The sequence below is a fragment of the Ramularia collo-cygni genome (genome assembly GCF_900074925.1).
Source record: "Ramularia collo-cygni strain URUG2 genome assembly, contig: RCC_scaffold16, whole genome shotgun sequence".
NCBI lineage: Eukaryota > Fungi > Ascomycota > Dothideomycetes > Mycosphaerellales > Mycosphaerellaceae > Ramularia > Ramularia collo-cygni.
In genome coordinates this window covers 424,448-448,227 of record NW_019716270.1, presented here as the reverse complement: position 1 = coordinate 448,227, position 23,780 = coordinate 424,448, and the positions used below count along the sequence as shown (strand labels likewise).

The 23,780-nt window shown below is 53.2% G+C and overlaps 8 protein-coding genes; 3 read left to right on the top strand and 5 right to left on the bottom strand.

Moving 5' to 3' along the window:
• Positions 1 to 5: 5 nt before the first annotated feature.
• On the bottom strand, positions 6 to 1,077 carry RCC_09048 (uncharacterized protein; the record flags this gene model as incomplete). 2 transcript variants are annotated; one of them, XM_023774293.1, is made up of 5 exons in its annotated part: positions 6 to 182; positions 241 to 274; positions 349 to 918; positions 968 to 999; positions 1,051 to 1,077. In XM_023774293.1, the coding sequence occupies 5 exons, from the start codon at positions 1,075 to 1,077 to the stop codon at positions 6 to 8; spliced, it is 840 nt and encodes a 279-aa protein (XP_023630061.1). The 2 variants fall into 2 exon arrangements, with proteins under 2 accessions (XP_023630061.1, XP_023630060.1); XM_023774292.1 differs by lacking the exon at positions 241 to 274 and having other exon boundaries at positions 6 to 195.
• Positions 1,078 to 1,550: 473 nt separating this feature from the next.
• RCC_09047 (related to SMC4-Stable Maintenance of Chromosomes) lies at positions 1,551 to 6,022 on the bottom strand (the record flags this gene model as incomplete). XM_023774291.1 has 2 exons in its annotated part: positions 1,551 to 1,604; positions 1,670 to 6,022. 2 exons carry the CDS (start codon positions 6,020 to 6,022, stop codon positions 1,551 to 1,553), a joined length of 4,407 nt encoding a protein of 1,468 aa, XP_023630059.1.
• A 1,161-nt stretch (positions 6,023 to 7,183) lies between these two features.
• RCC_09046 (uncharacterized protein) lies at positions 7,184 to 7,651 on the top strand (the record flags this gene model as incomplete). The annotated part of the gene is made up of 1 exon (XM_023774290.1): positions 7,184 to 7,651. One exon carries the CDS (start codon positions 7,184 to 7,186, stop codon positions 7,649 to 7,651), a length of 468 nt encoding a protein of 155 aa, XP_023630058.1.
• A 765-nt stretch (positions 7,652 to 8,416) lies between these two features.
• RCC_09045 (related to prenylcysteine lyase) lies at positions 8,417 to 10,000 on the top strand (the record flags this gene model as incomplete). Its single annotated transcript, XM_023774289.1, has 1 exon — positions 8,417 to 10,000. One exon carries the CDS (start codon positions 8,417 to 8,419, stop codon positions 9,998 to 10,000), a length of 1,584 nt encoding a protein of 527 aa, XP_023630057.1.
• Positions 10,001 to 10,620: 620 nt separating this feature from the next.
• Positions 10,621 to 13,101, bottom strand: RCC_09044 (related to RING finger protein; the record flags this gene model as incomplete). Its single annotated transcript, XM_023774288.1, has 1 exon — positions 10,621 to 13,101. The coding sequence occupies one exon, from the start codon at positions 13,099 to 13,101 to the stop codon at positions 10,621 to 10,623; it is 2,481 nt and encodes an 826-aa protein (XP_023630056.1).
• Positions 13,102 to 13,597: 496 nt separating this feature from the next.
• Positions 13,598 to 14,532, bottom strand: RCC_09043 (uncharacterized protein; the record flags this gene model as incomplete). XM_023774287.1 has 3 exons in its annotated part: positions 13,598 to 13,879; positions 13,930 to 14,381; positions 14,439 to 14,532. The coding sequence occupies 3 exons, from the start codon at positions 14,530 to 14,532 to the stop codon at positions 13,598 to 13,600; spliced, it is 828 nt and encodes a 275-aa protein (XP_023630055.1).
• Positions 14,533 to 16,051: 1,519 nt separating this feature from the next.
• Positions 16,052 to 16,606, top strand: RCC_09042 (uncharacterized protein; the record flags this gene model as incomplete). Its single annotated transcript, XM_023774286.1, has 1 exon — positions 16,052 to 16,606. The coding sequence occupies one exon, from the start codon at positions 16,052 to 16,054 to the stop codon at positions 16,604 to 16,606; it is 555 nt and encodes a 184-aa protein (XP_023630054.1).
• Positions 16,607 to 22,849: 6,243 nt separating this feature from the next.
• RCC_09041 (uncharacterized protein) lies at positions 22,850 to 23,397 on the bottom strand (the record flags this gene model as incomplete). XM_023774285.1 has 2 exons in its annotated part: positions 22,850 to 23,263; positions 23,320 to 23,397. The coding sequence occupies 2 exons, from the start codon at positions 23,395 to 23,397 to the stop codon at positions 22,850 to 22,852; spliced, it is 492 nt and encodes a 163-aa protein (XP_023630053.1).
• Between the last annotated feature and the right edge of the window lie 383 nt (positions 23,398 to 23,780).

The window sequence follows — 23,780 nt, the reverse complement described above, 5'->3', positions numbered from 1 at the left end:
TCATTCTACCACCTCCTAACCATGCTGGCTCTCACGACCTCCTGAAGCGTCAAGCGCTCGTCATATGCAGCCAGCGCAGTCCTTGAATCTGGGCTCAGCCTGCGATGAAGCTGATTTTCAGACTCATACAAGCTGTTCACTTCGGCAGTATTTGGTAGATTCGCATGCTGCTGCGATTGGATCTGCGATAGAGCCCTAAGCGCGTTAGCGGTCGCCAGACTTCTACTTGCGATTTCATGCCTCGTAGGTATGCGGCGCATCAAGGAATTCAGGTCTAGGTCGGGCAAAGTCAGAGAAACAGAGGAATCAATCGGGTAACAACATGATCAACCTCTTCTGTTGACTTACTGGGGTTCCTCAAGATACCGCTCTGCGACAATTTCGTCGTCGGTCACAGCTTTCATTCCCTCGTTTTCGTGCATACGCCTTAGGACCAGATCTCTGAGGAAGTCCGCATCATACTCGTGGTCTCCGATCCAGTGAGTGCCCCCATGACATGCGAAGATGTCGACGAGCAGACGTCTGCCTGGAGATCCACTCAGCGTGCCGGCATATATGCAATCGACAGCATCGGTGACGGGCCAGTAGCATTGGCCGTCTTTTCCGCTGTGACGACTCATACTGATGATGGTCTTGATGATGGTGTCCTTGAAGCGCAAGTCCACGACTCTCTCGCCGTAGACATACAGTGCCGCCAGGCCCGGAAAGGAGGTCTCGGGGACCTCGGAAGCATAGAGGAAGTGTAGGTAGAAACGGATAATTTTCGGATCGTCCACAGGGAGGCTGATGGTGCCGTCCACCAGCCAGGTTTCCTTCATTGCGTTCCTAAAGTATGGCGACTTTTGCAGCTGCTTCGCATGGACTATGAACTTTTCCTGCTCGGGTCCTACCAGGACGGTGATGATGTCGTCGCTGAAGCTGGCTCAATGTCAGCTGGACACCAAAACAGCTTTGACTCTTCACTCACTCGAGCAGACCGTCGGTGGTATATTCCGTCTCCTGGGGATCTAAGCTTGCTGAAAGTGGTGAGACACTCGACGGAAGGCTTACCTCAGGGGCGATGTCTTGGTGATCCATGCTTGCTGATGTGATTGAGGATCTGTTGGAATGCTCGATTGAGTGATGGATGTGATCGAGGTTGTTGTTGAGGGCGTCGACTATTGGAAGTGGAACTGCTCAGGTGGAYGTCGTATATGTTGTGAGGAAGTAAATGAGCTGCACATAGAATGCCGCCTATTACCATCGCAGCTGATGGTGATAGCACAAGTGAAGTGAGCAATTATTCAAACCCACTATAAGCAGCTTCACAATTGCGGACGAAGAAGTTTCCAGTCCGCAAGCGATGAAAATCGAGAGCAAGAGACAACCTCAACATCTTCAAGAATGTAGCAGCCGAAAGCCTGCGACAAAAATACGAGAGGTAGCAAAAGCATCACATATTCAACGCCACATCACCCATTCCCGTACAGTCACATCGCTCATCAAAAGCCTGTACAAAGGCAGTGTCCATCCCAAACGCCGCATGAGGCACCATAACTCATGGTCAACAGCTACTGTACCCTCGGCACAATATAATCCTCATTCTCAACAGTCACACTCTTCGTCTGATTATTGGTSTGCAACATTCGTTAGCTCCCTCCACCTGCATCAGAAGAACATTACGACTCACCTTGTAAACTCCCACCAACCTCGACGCCAACTCAAACATGTTGTTCCGTAACGAAATAACAATAAACTGCGCATTCTTCGTCCTCTCCCGAATGTATGCGGCGACAATGCTCACGTTCCTGAAATCCAACGCGGCATCGATCTCATCCATGACATAAAGCGGTGTGGGCTTGTAATGATGCAGCGCAAAGACCAGCGCCAGAGAGCTCAGCGTCTTCTCACCTCCAGAAAGATTGCCGATATTCTTCCAACTCTTCTTGGGAGGCATGACGGAGAACAAGATACCTTCGGAGAATGGATCGAGGGAGTCCACGAGTTCCAGCTCCGCGTTACCGCCCATGGTGATCRTCTGGTACATTTCCTTCAGTCGGAGGGAGATGGTAGAGAAGCCCTCCATGAAGCCTTCTAGTCGCATTCGGCGGAGGTCGTCGGTGCGTTTTTTTGCGCCATCTCGCCTTTCAAGAGATTCGTTAAGGTCCGCAAGACGTGTGGTGTACTCGTTGACTCTGCGGCGGTACTCTGCGAGAACAGACAGCTCCACAGATTGAGAAGTGCGTTCTTCCAGCGAGGCAATTGAGGCCTTCAGGTCATCCTTGTCTAGATCTTCGAGCTCATCGCGGCTCAGTTCAGGCACAGGCTCCGGGTCCTTCTCTTCGCCTTCTTCGCTCACATTCTGCAGAGTGAGCTTGCCGAGTTTCTCCTGCCAATGGCGCAGTCGCTTCTGATTTTCGGCGAGATGCTTGTTATTCTCCTCCAGCTTATTGCGCATCTCAACTTCTGCTCCGCGAGTGTTGTTAAGTTCTTCTCGATGCTCCTCCAGTGACTTCTTCATTTGTTCAATCACGTCCATTTTCTCCTCGAGAGCAACAGTGGCCTCATCGACCTGCCTCCTCAGTCCAGAGTTATCAGTATTCTGGGCTGACATATCGCCTTCAACCTTCTCGATATCGTTGGCAATCTTCGCCAGCTCGTCACCAGAATCGCTGTGGACCTTCTCATGCTTCACGCGCTGCTTCTCGGCTTTGGTCTTCGAAACTTCGGCCGCATTCAGCGACTCCGTCAGCAGGTCAATCTGCTCTTTGAGCCCGTCGACCTTGGCTTTCTGTCCGCGCAGCTTTACACCTCCAATCTCCATAATCTTGTCTTGCAGCTCCTTGATCTCTCCCTCAATTCCTTCTGTTTCGGATTGAAGTTTCTCAATCTCTTTCTGCATGGCAACGATGCCCTTCTCTAGACTGGCAAGCTTGCTCTTGTCTGACTTGGCACCCTTCAACTCGGCAGTCAGCTCTTCAATACGTTGCTGCGCGTCTTCGATGTTGCGATCGATGCTTCCCAACTCCAAGCCGAGCTTTTGTGCCTTGGTATCGAGTTTTGGGATCTGACTTTGCAATTCCCGTGCCTGTCCGTCAAGCTCACGTTGCTCGTGTTGAATTGCAGAATATTCCTTTTCGAGAGCCTCTCGATCGATCTCCATTTTCGAGACCTGCTCCTTGGTTGTATCACCCGCGACCTTGGACGACATTGCTCCACGTGCCACACGTGTTCCACCACCGCTCATGGTACCAGACTTGTCAATCAGCTTACCCTCCAGACTGACTACTCGCCATCGCTTGGCTCCGTATGCAACGCGGTCTGCTTGCTGAGAGTCATTTGCTACGAGCGTGTTCTGCAACACGCTGTAAAAGGCCGGAAGAAAGCGCTCGTTCCGACTCTTGACCAGATCGAAGAGCCTTGAGCAGTTCTCAGGAGTTTGAATGGGCGACATATCGCGCTGCGCTAGCCTGTCTAGACAAATGAAGTTGGCACGGCCAAGGTTGTTCTTCCGCAGGTATTCAATGCATTGCTGCGCCGCCTCGACAGAATCGACGACCATGTTATCAAGAGAAGGACACGCGGTCGAAATGGCGATATCGTACCTGGCGTCAATAGCACCAAGGTTGCCCAGACGTCCGTGGAAACCATCAATTCGGCCAGACTCTTTGAGACGAGTAAGTCCAGCAAGCACGTTCCCTTGGCTCTGAGTGGCTGACAAGCTTGCGCGTGCTTCATCAGCCTTTTGTCTCGCGTTAGAGAGCTTGGTCTTGAGGGCCGGCTCTCTGGCGTTTACATTCTCAAGCTTGCTTTGCACGTCTTGTATCTCCTTCTCCGCAGCCTTGCGTTGCTTCTTACAAGCGTCAATCTCGGCAGCTTTGATTTCTCGCTGTTCTTGAAGGGCCGCAATCTTTGCTTCTACTTCAGAGATGGCTGTAGCGCCCGAGCTCTCTCGCTCTCGCAGGATGTCTAGCTCACTCTGTGCGACAGCCATGGAGGACTGTTTTTCGTTGATCTTGGCACTCCAAGGCTCGAGCTGCTTTTGCTTTGCGGCAATCTCGTCACTGATCCCCTGCGTCTTTCCTTTGAGGGCATTTCGAATTTTGGCGAGCTCCTTGTCTTCCATCTGCATTTCCTGTTCCAGCTCTTCTATCTCAGCGGTTAGACGCTCAATGTCCTGCTCGGCTTGTGAGGCCAATGTCTGAGATTGGGATATCTCGAACTTGGAGGCATCTCGGGTTTTCTCAAGCTTCTTCTCCTTGTTCTTGAGATGCTTCCTCTTCTCCTCGATCTTGACAGAGGCTTTGTCGAGGTCGTCGGCTTGCTTTTTGAGTGCTTCAGTCTCTTTTGCGGTCTTCTCGTAAGCTTTTGACTCCGCCTTGTACTCCTTCTCGAGAGCTTTGATCACATCTTCGGCTCCTTGATGTCGTGTGAGTTCGGCATCCAGCTGCTCTTGAATCTGGCCTATAGCCTCTTCAGATACTTGAATGTTGTCGCCACACTCCGCGACGTAGATCTGGTAAAGTGCGGACTGTTTTGAGGCCAAGTCGTTCTCGTCCCTAATGTATGCCAAAGCCTTGTCCTTCTTCCCTTCAAGACCATTCTTCTCCTTCTCCACATGCTGTACGCGGCCGCTCTTTTCCAAACACWCATCGTTATACTCCTCCGTTTCCTTGGCCGCCTCATCGATGGGTGCTTTGTACTTGGACGTTCCAATGATATCCTCGAGGTACTCTAGCAGACCATCATCGTGCTCGTTGGCAGCTTTTGGTTTCATCTGCGCGATGGACTCCACCTCGCCTTGCAGGATAAGAAAGCGTTTGTGGTCAAGGTCGATGCCACGGTCCTTAAGCAATGTCGTGACGGTCGTGAAATCCGAAGTCTTCCCGTTGATGTAGTATTTGCTACCGTTGTTCTTGAATGCTCGTCGGGACACTACCAGCTGCGAATCGGGAACGACAACTGATCCGCCCTCAGGTTGATCCATGACCATCTGGAAGTGGACTTCAACCTCGCAGAAGTCGAGATCAGGATACTGAGCACTGTTATGGATGAGTGCAGAGATCTTGCCTTGGCGCATCTTGCTAGCACGAAACCCGAAGACGAACAGCAGAGAGTCGATGACATTGCTCTTGCCCGAACCGTTCGGACCAACGACCGAGGAGAAGGAAGCGTGGAAAGGCCCAACTTGCTGTCTTCCGGCATACGACTTGAAGTTGGTCATTATGAGATACGTGATAGTCATGCGTGCCTTTGGCTCAACGGGCTCTTGCGATTGCGGCACGCCTACAGCTCTCTTGCGAACAACAATATCCATTGGTCGATCCAGCTTGGTAACATTGGCGTCCACTTTTTTCACTCTGGCTTCCGTCTTGGGTGTTGGCGGGACTTCGGTGGTATCCATTGCATCCTCCATCTCAACATCGTCATTCGGCGTCTTCTTCGGTGTCGACATGTTCTCACTTGCATCGGGAAGATCATCGATAGGCGTATGGGATCGGGCCGCCTGACGGGGCGTTTGATCGTTGATTGCAGATTCCGTAATATCCGTCAGTGGAGTGCCCTGCCGGGAGTTCGCATCGGGTGACGGGGATGCTGTTTGCTGCGGTGTAGGAAGTGGAGGCGGAACCTCTGTCTCCTGCGAATCCGGAACGATGGAGGCTCTTGAGGCACCGCGACTCTGCCTTGCAGCGCGAGCATCCTTCACACTGCGTCGTTTGGGTGCAGACTTCTTTGCGGGCGATGCGGGCTCTTCAGCAACGCTTTCCGGCGGGCTAAACACCTGAGATGGTTCAATGGACGGCTCGACAGATTGGCGTGTGGTTCTCCGAGATGCCACTGTCCTCCTCCGTGGTATCGCATCGCTCGCTGGTTTGCGTGATGCTCGCGTGGCTTTTGGTGCGGGTGTGAACTCCTCCTCCTCGTCGTCGTCGTCCTGTCTACTGACGACCGAATTCTCCGCGTCCGAATCATCACTTTCCACCACAAGTGTGCGCCGCGACGCCGTCCGGCGCGAAGATCGCACGGGCGATGTCTCTGCCATGGCCAATCCGTTCCAAATCTACTACACGCTGTCCGGAGTCCAGAATCCCGTGGGTAGAGTCAATGCGTCGGCGTCGTTGTCATTTGTGGAGCTCTCTGTTTACATGGCGCAAAACAATCAGCCCGCGCTAAGAGTTCGACGCGCCAGCACGTGAAAGCGCTTGCCGACATCCGGCCGCCTCGTGGGCCTGCAACTTCCCACACCTGGACAGGCACTTCCGCTATCGTGAGAACAATAACGTTCGCCCTGCCTTTGCATGGCGGAGCATGCGCTCTGCTCTGTTGTTGCACACAGAGCAGTAGCCACCATGCGCCTATCGACCGCTTCCTCTCCTCACCAAGGCCGTCAAGAACTCTGCAGGCCCATCTCGGTCGCTATCTGCGCAGTGCCCAAACGATAAAGTCCCTCGGCGAGAGTCATGATCTACTGGCCTGCGCTCGAGCATTCCACACTTCACCCTCATACGAAGCCGGCACACTGATTATCTTTCGAAATCCGATCGATGCCGAAACGGATCGCGGCGCGTTTTGACTCCAAACCGCCTCGGAGCGAGATTCATGGCTTCATCACACCTGCATCACTCCTGAGACTCGCTGTTTTTATTGCAACAGTACCAGTCGGCAGTATGCGTCTCGCTTCTCGGAAACCAACAGTCATCCGAAATGTCCTACATCCTGCACTCGTTTCCTGCCTACCTGCACAAGACTTTAAGAAATCCCATCGACATCGGTATATGGGGACTCTCCGCAGAACGAAGAACGCTAAACTGCCGACGTTTCCGGTATGAGCAACATCAGTCGGCATACCACATTCTATAATCGACACTGCCGCGAGCCATCTGAGTCAAATTTGATCGCGCGGGCTTTCAGGCTGTGAAGCCTTTTAATTGACGCAAGAGAGGCCCCATGCAACTCCGACCAGCCATCCCTGCTTTATTGCACTTTTCACCCAGAAACCCAGATATTTTGAGAGCTTTCCCTGGCTGTTGCCAATCGGTCTGCTATCTTTGCTGTCATTGTTTCACTTCAGCTTTCCTTGAGCTCCGTCATATTCTCTCTCCTCAATTATACCAGCTAGTAGAAAGGTATAAAGTCTCAGAAACACCCACGGCAAGCTCTGCATATTTTTTCTGTCCGCCTCGAACCTCGCATCCTGTCAATCATGTCAACTTTCAACCCTCCATCATTTCCACGCCGCCCGAAACAGCAGACACTTCTCTCCAATGCCAAATATCAAATTCAGTTGGCCTACTTCCGGTACTCAGTCAACACGGCATTGTATGTCATGTCACCAGGCGAGAAGCTCGCATTCAACACGATCGTACTCTCGGCATTGAGCCTCTTCGCATGGGCACTTTGGGTGTGCGCGGTCTGGTGGTGCGTTCCATGTTCAGCTCTCATGGGCTGCGCAAGAGAAGTCTTATGGGACTCTTACACGCTGAGCGATCTTCTGGGCAACAACATACGATTCACTGGCTCCTTTGTGGGAGTCGACTTGTTCGAACGGATCATCAGCCAGGCCAGCAATCTTGATGTCGCAAAGGGAGGTTTGCAGCATTCCATGGAAGCGGTGACGAGCTGGCAAGACTTCTGGAGTGCGGCCAATTCCTCTGGCTCCCTCGTCGGATGACCATCACGATYGACAGACATTTGATATACAGCAACAAAGCAACGGGCAATGGAAACGGCGAATTATACCCAGGAAGGATTGAGCTAGCGCACGGAGTTTCACGACGACGAAAATGATTCAATGAAGGATTGCAACTATACACAWCTACAGAATGGGGCATAGGCGTGGAGTGGAGCGGCAATGCAGCGACTTAATGGACAAGACGATCGGACATGGCGCAAACAGATGCTGGTCAGATAGTTTATATATGCACTGCTGATTTGAACAGTTGATGTGCTATATCGCACAGTGGCTCATGTTGATTGATGTGAAGCGCTGGCACCAATGAAGTGGGAGTGACTGCAACATCTCGATCGCTTCGCGCTGAGACAAGGAAGTTCCAAGGCTTTATTAGCTCGCGGTTTCAAATTGAAATGACTGTTATAGCGAGAGGTAGTGATCGAGTGCCAATAGGATGTGCAACGAGCACTACAAGGCTAGTCAACTTTCCAAAGCAACTGTGCTGGCTTCAATGACATGTCGTCACAAAACATGCCGTCGTTGCGACACTCTGTCGAACATATCAACTAGGAGGTATGTTCGTTGTCGATAAATGTTCCTGGACCAGATCTACACTAAATGAGCGGACCGTGCCGTTACCAAAGCCGCGGGTGCGTTCCTCACGACGTCACACAACTGCGGCGACACGTCCGCAATGCTGACAACACCAAAGATGTAACGAAGAGCACTGTGCATAGCTTCCCTGACAGTCTTGACCATTCCAGCATGAAGACCTTTCTTATTACATGTGCGGCGGCTCTGGCCTCAGCGTTCTCAGAGCAGCAAACAGTATTGCAAGACTCCCATTCGCATGAGAAGCAGCCCGTAAACATCGCCATCATTGGCGCCGGTGCTGCTGGATCATCTACCGCATACCACCTCTCTAAATTCGCAAACTCGTCTCGCCCCGTCAAGATCACCATTTTTGAGCGGAATGACTTCATTGGTGGACGCTCAACCACCGTCTCAGCATACAACTCATCCTCCCTTCCCGTCGAGCTAGGCGCTAGCATCTTCGTCCAGATCAACAAGATTCTCGCGACTGCAGTTGAAGAATTCAACCTCTCTACTTCAACTATCAGCGAGTCCCGCCGCACAAAAACGATCCCTGGTCCTTCCCTCGCGATCTGGGATGGCCAGGACATCCTCCTTACTCAGAATGGCGGCTACTGGGACTATGCTCGGCTGTGGTGGCGCTATGGAACAGCACCGCTCAAGACTGTAAACCTCATGAAGAAAACTGTTGCGAAGTTCTTGCAGATGTACGAGGAGCCGTTTTTCCCCTTCGCACAAGGGCTTAGTGAGACGGCGCAAGCAGTGGGCTTGACTGCCGTGACAGCCGCGACGGGGGAGCAGTACATTCGTGAGAATGGGATTCAAGGTTCATTTGCAAGAGAGGTGGTACAGGCTGCGACGAGAGTTAACTACGCACAAAACTTGGGTGCGATTCATGCCTTGKAGGCTATGGTGTCCATGGCTGCGGAAGGGGCGATGGCTGTCGAGGGAGGCAATTGGAGGATCTTTGATGAGATGATCAAAGCTTCCGGAGCTGATATCAGGTTGGGCACGACCGTGAGTGCGGTGAAGATGGAGAAGAACGGCACATTCCTGCTGAGCTACAGCGACGACAAGGAGCAGCAGCCCTTTGATGCCGTTGTTGTGGCAACTCCGTGGCAGTACGCTGGTATTGATGTCTCGACTCTGAAATTGGATCGTGAGCCAGATTCAGTGCCCTACGTTGAGCTGCATGTCACGCTCTTCACTTCGCCACATCTCCTGTCTCCGGCTTTCTTCAACCTACCTCCAGGCAAATATGCTCCACAAGTCATCCTCACGACTCTTCCTGAGGGTGAACCTCCACAGCGAGGTGCTGCAGGGGTTGGCAGTCCAGGGTTTTTCAGCATCTCTCTGCTGCGTCCTATCGTAAACCCCAAGACAGGCGCGGAGGAGTATTTGTACAAGATCTTCTCGTCTGAGCCTGTCAATTCGACTTTCTTGGAAAAGCTATTGGGAGTACATGATCGATCAGACAACTATCTGGAAAGCGCTCGGAGCAAAGATGTAACCTGGATTTATCGCAAAGTGTGGAACTCATACCCCTACGAGTATCCAAGAGTCACATTCGAAGATGCCGAGCTAGCTCCAAATCTGTGGTATACTGGCGGCATGGACCAGTTCATCTCGACCATGGAGACGAACGCGYTCATGGGGATGAACGTCGCGAGGCTGTTGACTGACCAGTGGAGCGAGAAGAACGATCTACTGGCCAAGTCAAATGATAGGCAAGCTTCCCTGCATCAAGACTTATAAAACCAGAAGTCCTATCCGCATCGTATCTCTCGAGTTCCCGGTCAATTTTCCTGTCCCATGTTGCTTAAAATTGCGGAGAAGCATGTTCTGGTGCCGTACGAATCGATCTTGACCTAATTCTACCCCCTACCCTAAGATCCAAGATCTCTGGCCTGCATCGTCATCAGGTGATAAATACGTTGATCAGCCTAGTAAATTTGAATTTTGCTGGAGCTCGTCGATGTGTTGTAAGTCTTGATGTCAGGCGCCACTATGCAGGAGCTCGTCCAATTTTCTACGGCGAGAACAATTTCATCACTCCCTCTCTACCTTACTTTATCTATGAAACTTCATCTCGACCAAAAAGCATCACACTCGAGCCCACGACGAAAACTACGCACTTGATGAAAACAAGAGATGGCAAACGGTATTTCGTCAACTCTCGACTTTGGTGAAACTGCGAGAACTCAAGATACATTACGAATGTACGTGTTGAGAAGTTCAAGCAAATGAATGTGCTATACACCCCCGTACAAACCACATATGCCCATGGCTGCTATCTGCAAGCTGGTATACCCAAACTCCACAAGTGAATGCATGTAATCGCGTGATCGCATTATTGTCTCATTTCAATACAATTATCAAGTGCCGGAATCCGGAATCTCTTCGACCTGTACCTCCCTCGGACTGCCCCGACCGCTCCGACTGGCGGTTTCTTGCTGACTCCCAGGGACWGCAGGGGCTGCCGATGCCTCTGGCGGATGGCTGCTGCTGGGTTGATCATCAAAATTCCAGCTGGTGCTTTCAGCTGTCCATGGCGCTCCAATCTCGCTTTGAGCAGGCACTGTGTCTTGTGAAGCAGAGGGGGTGGGAGCGCTGGGGACAGCTTCGGCCTGGATGGTGGGAGCTACCGAGACATCGGTGTCAAGGGCTTGTGATGGCACACTCTCAGTGGCGGCAGTGGTTGTAGCTGGGAGACCGGAGGCTTCGGCAGCCGGGGGAGCAGGCCCAGTCGCGACGAACAAAGGAGATCCGCGTTCATCAATTGGGCCGTCAGCTGCAGCACCTGTGGTGTCACTGCCCGACGCTGCGTTTGGCGCCGCGAAGGCGGCAGTTCCATGATTCGAACCAGCAGGCTCAGCACCAACATGAGGAGACGGCACGGCAGCGGCGCCATCTTCAATAGCAGCAGCACGTCGCAAAGGCATCACTGACCAACCTGCAGGAATGATGACTCCCTCGGGCAAGTGTTCGTGTCCGGCTCCATATTGTTGCGACGTCAGTCCAGTGAGCTGCTCGTAAGGTGGTTGCTGAGGAGCCATTGCACCAAAACCTGGAGGCAAAGGCATGGCAGCGCCACTAGTGCCAACCGGCGGCTGTGCTGGGAGGAGCTGTGCTCGTAATCTTGCAAGCTCAGCCTCCATTGCCCGCAGCTGGCCTAATTGCTGCTGCTCAATGTTCAGGTTGTAGGCTTCCTGCATGRTGCGCTGCTCGACCTGCATGAGCTGAATGTTCAATGGCACAGCTGCTCTACGATTGTGCTGGGTGCCCACTCCAGGTTGGGGACCAATGCCTACTGGGTTGGGCATTTGGTTGTCCGCCCCGTTGTGAGCGTTCTGGTTGGCTGCAGCTCCGGGGTTCTCAAGCTCGTTAAGAAGGTTCCGCATCTGCTCATTTGGCGCATTGAGCAAAGCGACTCGGAGCGGTCCCAGATTGAACATACGGCCTCGAGCTGCCCTAGGCGCCGGCGGTCGTCCATGCTGACCTGGTTGACCGGCCTGCCCGGCCTGCCCTGCCTGTCCTGCCTGTCCTCCTACACCAGGCTGTGCGTTGCCGGCAGACGATGGTGCAGCAGTTGCGACAACAGGCCTCCGACAGGTCGGACACACCTGCTGCCGCTCGAGCCAAGCCTTGAGGCAGCGTAAATGCAGGATGTGTCCGCAAGGAAGTTTCTTCGCCCGGAGTCCTTCGTCTCTCTGGCGGGCTAGAGCTGGAGCAGCCGGCGGTTGCTCGCCGACGGCGTGTACCTCGGCTTGAGCAGTAGGTTGCTCCCAAGCAACCATATTCTCGCGGCAAATGATGCAGGAATCTTCTCTGATCTCTTCTGTCGTAGCGTCGGGGTATCTCGTGTTCATCTCGCTGGTGGCCTTTCGGTATGCAATGAAGTCGACCACCCGTTTACTGAAGGATGCAAAGGTCATGTAGACATCCCGGAGAATGTGCATCGGCAGTCCATTAAACGTAATGCTTACGACGAAGAACGTGATGTAGATGGACAATTTGACAAAGTCCGTGAACAGTTCCAGGACAAATAGGTATCGTCTCTTCTCCTCCCAGCCAGGTACACTGACTTCATTCTCGTCAACTTCGATCGGTCCATCTTCGACATGTGCTGTTGCTTGCGTCTCGGCATCGCCTGCGCCTGCAGCCGACGMCCGCTCCGCCGCCGCCGCCGCCCTCTCTGCTCGAATCTCGCTCTTGCGCACCTCAATCGCCAGCTGAGTCTGCTTGCTGACGACGCTCGCCTCAAATACGCTCAATAAGTATCGACTGAGGGTAAACAGCGAGCAAACGGTCAGAATGGCAAACTCGAAGGTGAATATGACCATGATGCCAGGTCGCGGGTCTGCTATTATGCTTTCCACGCAGAATTGCAGCATATACAAGTCGAAAAGTACGCTGACTATCAGGCTGGAAGCAAGCCGTGCGTGGAACAGGCGCGGATTGGCTGGCGGTTGWTGTTCCAGTATGTCCACACGACCCTCGCCAATCCAGCCCCAGACTTTGCCAGCAAGCAGCAGTACGAACATGGTCAAGAGCCAGCCACCAACATCTTCGCGGTAGGTAGGCATGGCCAGTAGAGTGTCGAGTACCGCATACCACGCCTTCTCCGAAAGCTGCTCCATCTCAATARGCCGCAGCGGGCCATATAGCAGGCGTTGCAAGGCGTACATAAGGCTGCCGGCACATATGAGCAGCAGATTTGTGATGATCAGAAGGCAGGCGTTCGATTGTGAGAGGTAGACGGTCGCGCTGTAGAAGTTGGGTCGCTCGTGAAAGGCCTTGAGCAGGCATGCTGCCGCCGCGGCCGTGGAGGCACCTGCGTAGTAGGCGATCCGCATGATCGTGGATGGTATGGTCCTGGTTACCGGTGGATGGTGTAATTGCTGTTTTCCATGACCGTCATTCAAGAGGTCTGGCGATGTCTAGAGCATGAAGACGTAGTCTGAGGACAAGTTGTTTGTTGGAAGTGGTTTGTACATCTGCCACGTGTGACGTGCAAGCTCGGGAGTTCCATCAGCGCCGACGCGCCGATCACTCAGCCGCGGACGTTGACTCGCACCGCGTCTCTTCTTCTCCAACTTCACAACAACATGAATGTAGGACCAGGTCATCACTAGAACAGGTAAAGTGATTGGCGGCGAAGGTAACATTTCGATGTTGTATCTACTGTATTCTACGCTTTGAAAGGCGACCCATTAAACCCCTTCAATTCGCCTAAAAACAATCTCCTCTGCTTTTCGTATCATGCAAGTATCCATGCACAGGATCACCTCACAGAGCACCTTGTATGACAACATTTCGTATCGCTTTGGGTTTTCAGCTTAGCTGTGTCGCTCAGATGAAAAGAACAGCCGAGCCAACAGCCACCACCATGCATACCACCATACGCTTGTAGTCCCGGCCCTCTGCAGCCCCAGTGAATGGCACGATGGACTCGGTGGACGACGGAAGGGTCGGCGTGACCATTGTACCGTTGGTGGATGAAGTGACGGCGCCAGTGCCGTAGGCTGTGGAGCCGAACGGGCTGACTTCAGTCGAGGAGAGCGTGGTGGCGACACCTGGTGGCTGGTACGAGATGCTTGGAGCTGTACCGGTGAGAGATGCCTGAGTAGCATTCTAAAGGCGGTCAGTATGAAGTATGTCGACGGGGACAGGGGGAATCTTACGACAAGAGTGCCGGTCAAGGGGGACGACAGAAGGCTTCCGGAAGTCGAAACGGTGACGGTCGACATGCTGGTAATGGTAGAGTGGAGAGTGACCACTCCAGTGCTGGACGGGCCCGAGGCGCTCTGCGAGCCAGTCACGCTGCTCACATTAGAGGCGGCGCTCGGGGCGGGAATGGTGTAGAAAGTGCCGGAGCTGCTTGAGACGGTGACGGTCGACAGCGGGCCGGAATTGGTGCCTGGGACTCCACTGGTAGAGACACTGGTGACCGTGAGCGGGCAGATCGTCGTGGAGAACGGAACGACCGAGGTGACGACGGAGACGAGCGAAGTGCTGCTGTCTGCTGGGCAGTCTGTAACAGTCGAGTCGCAGGCCCAGACGGTCACCTCGCTGGTGCTGTAGGCCGTGGACGTGGATAGAGCAGCAAGGTGCTGGACGACAACGACGGCGCTGTCTATCACGAGGTGGTCAGCGGGTGTTAGCTCGAGCAGGAAACGAATGCTGGACTCACTAGCTGCGCGCTCTTCAATGGCGGCCGAGTTGACGAAAGTGCTCAAACCAATCGCGGCGGCGGCAATGGTCGGGAACATCCTGCTGAACCGCATTTTGGTCACTGCGAGTTGGTCGTGAGACGAATAGTGGAATGAGCGTGCTGGTGGAACAGGATCGGGGGTCGAGTGGCGTGATGGGAAACGAGTGTAGGTGGAGATCTGATGTTTGTTTTGTTGCAGTGRAGGATGCAAAGTGGAAAGAGCTGACGTGACGCGTTTCTCTTAGCACCACGTCAGGAAGGCATGYGAAGCCCCACCGAAACCGCGAGAAGCCACTCGAGAGACAACATGACTGGGAATATGAAATACAGACGGAGACGGAGTTGACTTCTCCGCGGACCATGGCTTCCTCTTCTTCTGGATCAAGACGCACTGGACACTTCGCATGACCGCGGCAGTCATTCGTCGACAATGCCACCACCGCTGGCCCTAGCCCTCTATCTCCACCACTTGATCCGGCCGCATTCTTCACTAGGGACAAGCTTAGGCTGCGGCCATGGCCGACGAGGAGCTGGGAGTCGGAATGACCCAGATTGGGTGGCTGTGTGCCATGAACGGCTGGATGGCATGCTGTTCGAACTGTACGCATACTCGAGAAAGAATTGAACGCGGGGGAGAGTGCAATTGTCAAGTCTGCGGAGCTGGTCCAGGACCGCTGATATACAACAGCAGGCAGAACAAGCACCGAGACCGCATAAGACGATTGATCCCCAACCCAGCTGATGTGGTTGACATCGAAGCCAAGTCTACCAAGATATGAAAGGTGTTGGACATCTCCTCGCTGTCACAAAATCGCGACAGCATACTGGAGAGACAAGCATACTCAAACAGAAAGAATGAAGGGTCCTCATATGCACACACTCGATCACAGCTGGGGCAGCGCGGCATTTGACCTGGTTTTCCCTATCCACAAGTGAAGTCGTTTCATTGTTAACAGGATGCTTCTTCAAGCCATATGAGGATCTGCCAGTGATCATTGAACGTRGCTGGCTTCTGGCATCGACTACGAGTGCATCTGGCGGGAATGCAAGACGATTCTACGACCCGGCCGATGCMTCTCCTATCGTATCGCCGACGCCGGATCGACGTGCATTCGTGTCCCTTTAATTCGCGCCTGGACAGGTTTTGGGTATCATTGAATACTGCTGAATCTATTCAGCAAATGTCAACTTAGGGATCATTACCTGGCTGACGAACCTAAGCATGTCGAAAAATGTTCATATGGTCGTCGCAAGGGCAGGTTGAAATCTAGGTAAAGGAGAGGTTGACTTTCAAAGGTGGGTAATTCCCCGTCACTTTTACCAGTCATACCGTGGACCTTGCAGCAAGGGTGGATTGTCTCAACTTCCAGGTGTAGTTGTCATACATGTCAAAAAGGGGCCAGTCTGTGCTGGTCGCTGCATCAAATTCCCTTCAAATCCGCTCAAATATTTGAAGGTCCGAACAGCAAACCGCCGAAATAGGAAGTTGTGAGCTATCATGACGTGTCGATGATTGTTGTTTATATTGCCGCACTCCCCCTCCTTCAACATTGTCTCCCAGGCCTTTCTGGCCGCAATCACGACACACCGACATGGCCTCTACCATCCCTCCTTTCCACCGCCTTCTAAGCTTCTACTCCAACCGCAACCCTCACGACTCTCAAACCATTCGTCTTCAAGACTCACTTCGAGGCAATCTCGCCCTAGGCCTGGACTTTCCGGTGGCCTTGGGAGTTGCAATTGGTCGTCACCTGTTCCTTAAGAATGTATCATTCTTCAGCMTCAACATTCATGTCCCCTCCGTGAGCTGGAAAGTCAGTCCTTTGGAAGGGCTAGAGGTGGATGAGAAAAGGGACTATACGTGCTCGGAGCTGTTCTCCAAGACTAGGCAGGAAAAGGGTGTAATGGGGGCGATGGACGCGTTGGGGGTTTGGTCATTGGCTGCGGACGTAAAGAGCGGTCTAATCAGCGGGCAGGATGTCGTGGCTTTCCAACGTGGGACGCTACTGCATGAGGTGGAGAACAGGCGGAAGGATCGTGAGCAGGTATTGCCACTTAAGAGAGGAGGGCCGATCAGTGTTGCTGGGCATAGCTGGTTTGTTGGGAAACTATTTGGGGTGGAAGTCTATCGGGAGAAGGAGGATTGAGTGCGAGGCAGGCGTTGAATGTCTGCGCAAGAGTATCACAACGGGACTGATGACGGGGATGAAGAATAGCTGCGCATGCCCAGGCGACGAAACCCCACCTACGACACCACGGCTACGAACGATGCGACGAATGGTGCGACGAATGATGAGCATGACATGGGAACTTATTGACCCGGGAGTAATGCAAAGAGGATACGAGAGATGATTACGAGCGGAGCGTTCTCAGCTGTCAAGGCAAGATGGAACTGACAGGACAGGCGGCATTTTGCAAGCTGTGTTGGAAGCATGGGCCGTGGACCGTCGATCCTAGAATACGTATCCGATCCACTGCTCAGAGGCGGACCAACCCAATGTCAGTATTTGTCTCTGACAATCACAACCGCGCAAGCTTCTTCCGCTTCGCAGTCGATCTTTGTTCCCAACCGGCGTCAGACCTGCGCACGGGTGCAAGGAACTATCGAGCAACCGCAGCCGATGTCAGAGGCCTTTGTATGGGTTGGTTGCATGGACGAATCCGCCTCGGTGCCGCGATACTCGAGACCAAGGGCCAGTGGAGTTAAAGGTTGCTGCCCAACCTGCTGCAACCAAAGACGTTGTCCTTCACTCAAGAACAGCTACACAATCGAAAAGACACCATTCGGCAAGACAGTTAGCTCTTCGCAACACTRCTTGTTTTGGTAGTTGAAATACTTGTCTGTGAGCGTGGCCATCGAAGGCGGAGGCACTAAAGCTTGTCAGCTCTCCTCGTACCCAAGCGGACCCGATACTGAAAAACTTTGCTTGCCATTGAGGAAAGTCAACGCAGGCCTTTGGTTCTCGAGTTGTTGTTGGCGTGCAACGGCCTACTCCTGGCTCGACCGACCGCTCTGTTAGCGGTTTAGCGAGCACGTCTTCGACCACGCAAAAGCATTTCCGGTGCTGTTGTACTCCTGCCTATGGGGATGGACGCCAGACCARCGTGCATTTTCCAACGGTGCGATGAGTGTGGGGCTCCGCCATCTGCGGTGCCTGGACCAGCCAATGGGTAGTGGTTCACTCAGCGTCCAGTAGGTGAAACGAGTGAGACCAGGAGAACCTTTGCCGATGCGATCCAGTTCGGCTGGGGAATGTACAATGGTTAGGCCAAGTACAAGAAAGCAATTGGTAAGCTAGAGCAATCCGCAGATGCTGGCCCTCGCCAGATGCAGGCCGACACCGCTCGTTCCCATGTCTGCGAAACGGTGGAACATAGCCCAAGGCGAGATTTGATCATCGCATTTCGAAAGCGTTGAGCATTGCTCACATCAGTATCGCGATGATGGCTCACGGTGTGCAGACTCGATTGGCTTTCTGCGCTCGGCGCGAAGAATAGTACATAGCAGGCACCAGCATCCGGTACCGAATTGTTGTAGCTGGAGCCGACTCCGATGCGGCATGGAAGTTGCATGTAGTGTACAACGCTGGTTCTAGCTCCCGGATCTGTACATTGACAGCCCGACTGGAGCTCCGCTCCAATGACAGAACCCCCACCTAAACTCAAACATCGGAGTATGTGGTACGGTTTCACGTGCTTCATTACGGAACAATACGATGTACATGGCATTATTCACCAAGCAACAGACATGGGTCCCTCGGGCGAACCATTTTTCTTCCTTGACGATTGAAGGGATAGTAGCATTCTACTATTCTCGTTCCTCTTCACAGCGAGCGAACAGCGCGAGCAAAATCAAATTCTTGGGCGCATATCAGCAAAACGAACTCAATTTCAACCCTGCCCATGGCGCCATGGTACGCACTCGGCACAGAAAGAGCCCGTGGGAACGTCACACCACAATTTCACAAATCCGCCGGAGTTGTTGGCCGAGGGAGCTGGTCTAGAGCTGGCTTATTCTTAATTGTCACTGTACGCTAGTTGCTAGCATGCATGCGTAGCTACGATGATCGCGAGGCTTTTTACAGGGGTGAGATGCTGGTGTGGAGGGGGGGACAAAGGCAGCGTCGCATCTTTTAAGCACCAAGCATAGCAATAAAGTTGAACAGGTCTGAAAGTGAGTGGTACAGATTGTGGAGGAGTTGCGGAAGGTCTTGGATAAGGTACGTCTGTGGTACCACCAATTAACACGTGGTGTGTTGGTCGCCGTGGGGAACTGGTTGACCCAAAGACAATCATTTGTAGAGAGGGAGCGAGCACGCGGGCGAGAGGGAAGAATGTGTTTTGGTAGAGGTAGGAGTGTTTTCAAACTATCTGCTCCCGTCAAATCGTCCCTTCATAATCGTTACAGCACGCCGCACGGTGCAATCAAAATTGATTCTTCACGGCAAACCATTCTTAGCGCCCGCCAATGCCGCGTCATTAGTTTTATCTTCTGTCCCCAGAAGTTCGCAAATCGAAGTGCCGCACGCTGTGGTGGGCAGTAAGAGCAGGTTGCTGGTTAAGGCAATCTTGAAACCGCGGAACTTTTCATCATGGTTCGGCCTTCAAGCAAGGGCGAGATCCTTCTCAAGATACAAGACCCTGAGCGCGTTGAGGCATGTATTGTACAAGCGTAGAGAGGTCGTGCAGGCAGCAGCGACCGTCAAACGCACATCGTTCATCAAATCGTAGTAAAACGATACACATGGTGGTGTTCAGGTTGAGGCCGGAGGATACTCGAAAAAGTCATCAGGGTTCCAAGCCTCGTCGCCTGGCGTAACCTGCCCGCTGTGGGCTGGTCCACCAACTGTGTAACTGCCGCCTTGAGAAAAGTCGAATAGGTCGTCGTTGTTGTACCATTCAGGATCATTGCCAAAGCCCACATCTTCCGGAATGGTGGGTGGCATTGATTGCGCGTGTTGCACGTTCTGCATGTCTTGGGGCGTCAAGGTCAGTCCCAGATTCATGCTGTGACCACGAGCGATTTGCGAGCTACCAGGTGTCTTCAAGGTCTCGTCGAACTGGTATTGATAGGTGGACGGCATTGAAGCGCCGGGTGTCATTTGCGAAGCATGGACGCCCATCATGAATGACGGATTTCCATCGAGCAGCTGCTGCTGGTTAAGAGGGAGGGTGGAACTCAGAGGATCAGACTCGTCATTGKATGTCCTGCTCCGTACGTCAGGTGGTTGCATGTGCAAGCTGGTTGGAGTAGAGGCAACTGGTGATGCCGAGGCGATTGAAGCGGTCCTGCGAGATCCTGGCGAGGGTAGCGAAAGAGACATACTTCGCGCGTCTGATAGCGGGTATGCGGGCAGCTCAGCCTGCTGCTGACTAGGGCTGTATGAGAACGACTCCGTTTGAATGATATTCGCATCTGGTTGTGGCAATTGATTTGGTGGATAGGTAGGCTGGGTTGTGTTCTGGGTGGGAGATGCTGTGAAGCCAGGATTTAATTGATGCTGCTGTTGCAACATCATTGTATTGAAGTGACGATGCTGGGCGGTGTTCTGATTGGCGTGGTAGATGGCCTCGTGCAAGTAATTTCGCATGCCAATTTGGCCGTACATGTAGTTGCTCACTCGGTCRGCGAAGGCGCTGTACGTCTGGCCAGGATGGAGAGCGTTGAATCGTTGATACCGCATAGGAAGGTCGTCGTCTTCCTCTTCGTACATCTCCTCGTTCTCGACATCTCGTTCAGTAACCCGCAGCGAGCGGCCTGTGCGTTTCTTGTGGATTTCAGATGCTCGGCGAGCAGATTCGACTCGAGCCTCGATACTGCGGTCGCTACGTCGAGATGCTGCAATGTATGCTCTGCGATGGATGAGTAATGGCCCACAGATGGATGGAATGAGCGACACACCTCTCCTGGTTCTCCTCGTGTGTTCTCTCTGTCTTGGCAGGCTGCCTGGGAGGCTGCTTGACAGGATTTGACGCCGTCCTGATTGGAGGCATTGTAATGGCGGTGTATTTGTGGATGCACTGATGAATGACTTTCGTCGGCAACTGCGGTGGAGTCAGAAATGCAGCCGAGGGCAAGCCAAGTGTTTCTTACTGGTGGTGTGGAGAGATGGAAGCTGTCAGATGAACGGTGCGATGAGAATACAAGCAGCAGCTGTGCTTACAGTCGTGCAGTGATGAACTTGGATGCAAAGAGATCTGTGATCTGGCTGGGGGGATGGAAATTAGGGATCCAGGAAGAGGAGATGGGAAGCCGGCGAGATAAAGCAGCCCGGCCGCTCAACGTGGAGCGATTCGCGAGCGGAGCTATGGAAGCTTTACATCCTGGGCGCTGGCGCAGGAATCGGTGAGCTGTCGAAGCCAAAACAGTGCAAGGTGCAGCCCAGAGCCCGCTCACGCTCGCCGGGTTCACGATTAGCCTCGCAATTCGCCGCTAGCGAGACGTCGGATGGGGCGACTTCGGCATGTAATTGGTTGGCGCGTTCCCGCTTCAGATTGGGTTTCCGACCAGATCTTGTCTAAGCCCCATACAACGTAGTTCGTGTGCACTGCATATGCAGAGCTCGCGGCCGGGATTAGGCAACGGCTTGTACGAGCGAGCTTCCTCATCCGGGGAGGTAAAAGCGACGTAAGGCGTGAGGCATGATCACCGATTTCTGTGGAGATGGCTTAGAATGTGTGAATGTTCTGCTCCTACTTAGGCGTGAGGAAAATGCGGTGCACCGGACGAAGCGGGCGCCGTCCACAGCATTCCCATCAGTTGGAATTCAGGATTTGCGGCCCACCCTGGAAGGAAGGCAATGTGCATGTAAACAAATTCGCATTCCTACAAATTTATTTACCATTCTGCCACTCCTGATTTCCTGGGATTGGCAAGCGCGCTCGGGTAATCAGCATTCGGGCTGCTAAAGACCCCTCGCATAAGCAAAGCATTGGCATCCATGTGGTAGGTACCACGAAGCCGCCTGGCTTTGACTCCACCGCGCGTCTTTTTCTGTAACAACTTCCATGCATCCGTTGACAAACACGGCGTCCACTCCGCATGTGACACGCGGAAGAGATCGTGAAATGTGCGGGTCCGATCTATACCACAGATTAGCGAGTGTTGATCTTTGCTGCTTTATCCCTAGACCGATCGAGAATCTGAGGATCGAGCGGCCGAATAGGAGACTGACTCGTGGCTTGGGCAGGCAAAACGATGTCATTCCGCATCCGCTCCGACTCCATCTCTTCAGAGTTCAATGAGGGTCGTTTGAAGGGTCCATCCGCAGTCTAGCACTGAGCGCTGCTGAGAGCCCAGTCGAACGGATTTGCATTGAAGCGTAAGCATGGATGGGGAGTCCRGACGCCCGCTATATCATCGACACCGAGGATGTTCCAGTGACAGAGTACCTTGCACATCAGATGCGAGACTCGCGGTGTTGTGGGCCGTCCGCAGGGAAGGCAGCATGACTAGGATGAGATGCAGGAGGGCTGCAAGCGCGATGGTACGTATATCGGAGTAATATCACGGGTTGTATCTCGAATTCAAAGAACGGTTGACCCCCTAAAGAAGGCCTGCAAAAGTGATTGGTATCTACTGTAGAGAGGGAGAGAGAGGTGCTGCGGATCCTTGTGTTGCACTTTCGATGCATGTGAGATTCTCACAAACTGCACAGGGTCTTCTACCCTATACAACCACAAGATACATGTTGGTGGCGACGGGAATAATGGTKTTTCGCAAGATCTCGAGGATCTCTGTGGTGCCTCTCGCACAGCTCGGAATCGATCTGCCGCATGTGGGTCTACCTAGGTACCCTTCAATYCGTGATTTTCGCTCTGGAGCCACGAGGATGGACGGGAGACATGACAAAGCTCAAGCGGATCAAGATCTGGATCGAGTGCCAGTCCCGACTGCGCTTGACGCACCGTTCTGTAGATTGTGACRAACGGTCAAGTCCAAATCTCACGTGGAAATCCTGGTCGTGGCCTGTGTGCTCCCCTCGTCCTTTGACGAACTCTATCAAGGGCGAGTGTTATTTTCCACTTAGGGCTGAACACAGTCTGAGGCCACCTTTATATCGGTCTCCGGACGCCAGTTTTTGAGGGTGTAGGACGACTGAAGGGGCGATTTCTTCACCCGGTCACTTCAGTAGACACATTTCTTTCTGACGGCGGCAAGGTTTGCATGATGTGGGTTCAATATCGTATTCGGTATCTACTGTCTGTCACACTTAGACCAAGCCTGGGGCAGCATCCGCATAAGCAGGTGATGCTGCAGAAACAGTGACAACAGGTGATGCAGGAATGTCCTCCAGGCCGAATCATGAACCAATCTCCCAACTCAGCCCGCAATCGCACGTGCCGTCGACCAACCCCAGTCCTTCGACGACGTGATATGGGAGAAGGCCCTAGGCCTCCTCAATTTGCTCGGGCTTGACCTCAGCGATGCCATCCTTCGCATCATCGTCGGCGTCGTCTTCRTCCTTGGTCGTGGCCTCCTTGATGTTCACGGTCTCCGTCGTCTCCTTCACGTCCTCCGCCTCGTCGTCATCAGCATTAGCCTGGGCGACGGCGATTGTTTGCATTTCCGCCTTCGATTTGCGACCGCGCTTGGCGCTTCCCTCGCCTGGCGTCTCAGTGGCAGCCCGCTTCTTGCCAGCGGCCTTGGACGTGGATGGCGCGGATGCGGTAGACTTGACCGTAGCACCAGCCGCAGGTGGCGGAACGCCGGCCAACACCTTTTTGCGGACGTTGAGATACGCAGTCGTAGCAGACGCCGGCGTCTTGTACCCTCCCATCTCTGCAAGTTTCGCGTAGTCGACCTAGCGCTGGTTAGCAAGCTGGCCTACACGGCATGGATCGAGGGATGAGTGCACACCTTTGGCAGCTCCGTAAAGCAGTGCCAGGCCATGGCCAGGATGCGTTGGTCGTTCTCGGTCAACATTACTTCGCTCATGATGGCGGTAGTTTGGGTGGTAGGTGATGGTGTTTGAGGGAGGAGAGTAGAAAGTGGTGGCGGTAAGTCAAGAGGAGTGGGTGTTGCTGTAGTGCTAAGACTTTCGGATGTTGAATGTTGGAGAGGAAGTGGTTTTGAGTAGAAGAAGGGCTTTTTATCCTTCCGCGGGCGAGGGTGGAGTCTGTCATTCACCGACAGACATGTGCTGCACCTACGAATCTTCACATGATTTAAATCGCAATCACCCTGATTCAGGTCCTCCTTGAAGTCAGAGCATGCATAGTTTTGGTACTCACTGCTAGAGCTGCATATGTCAAGGACTATCATTCGTGGTTCATTTCGACCAGGATTCCCCCAACGCAGTCACGCGACGGCGCGCTTCG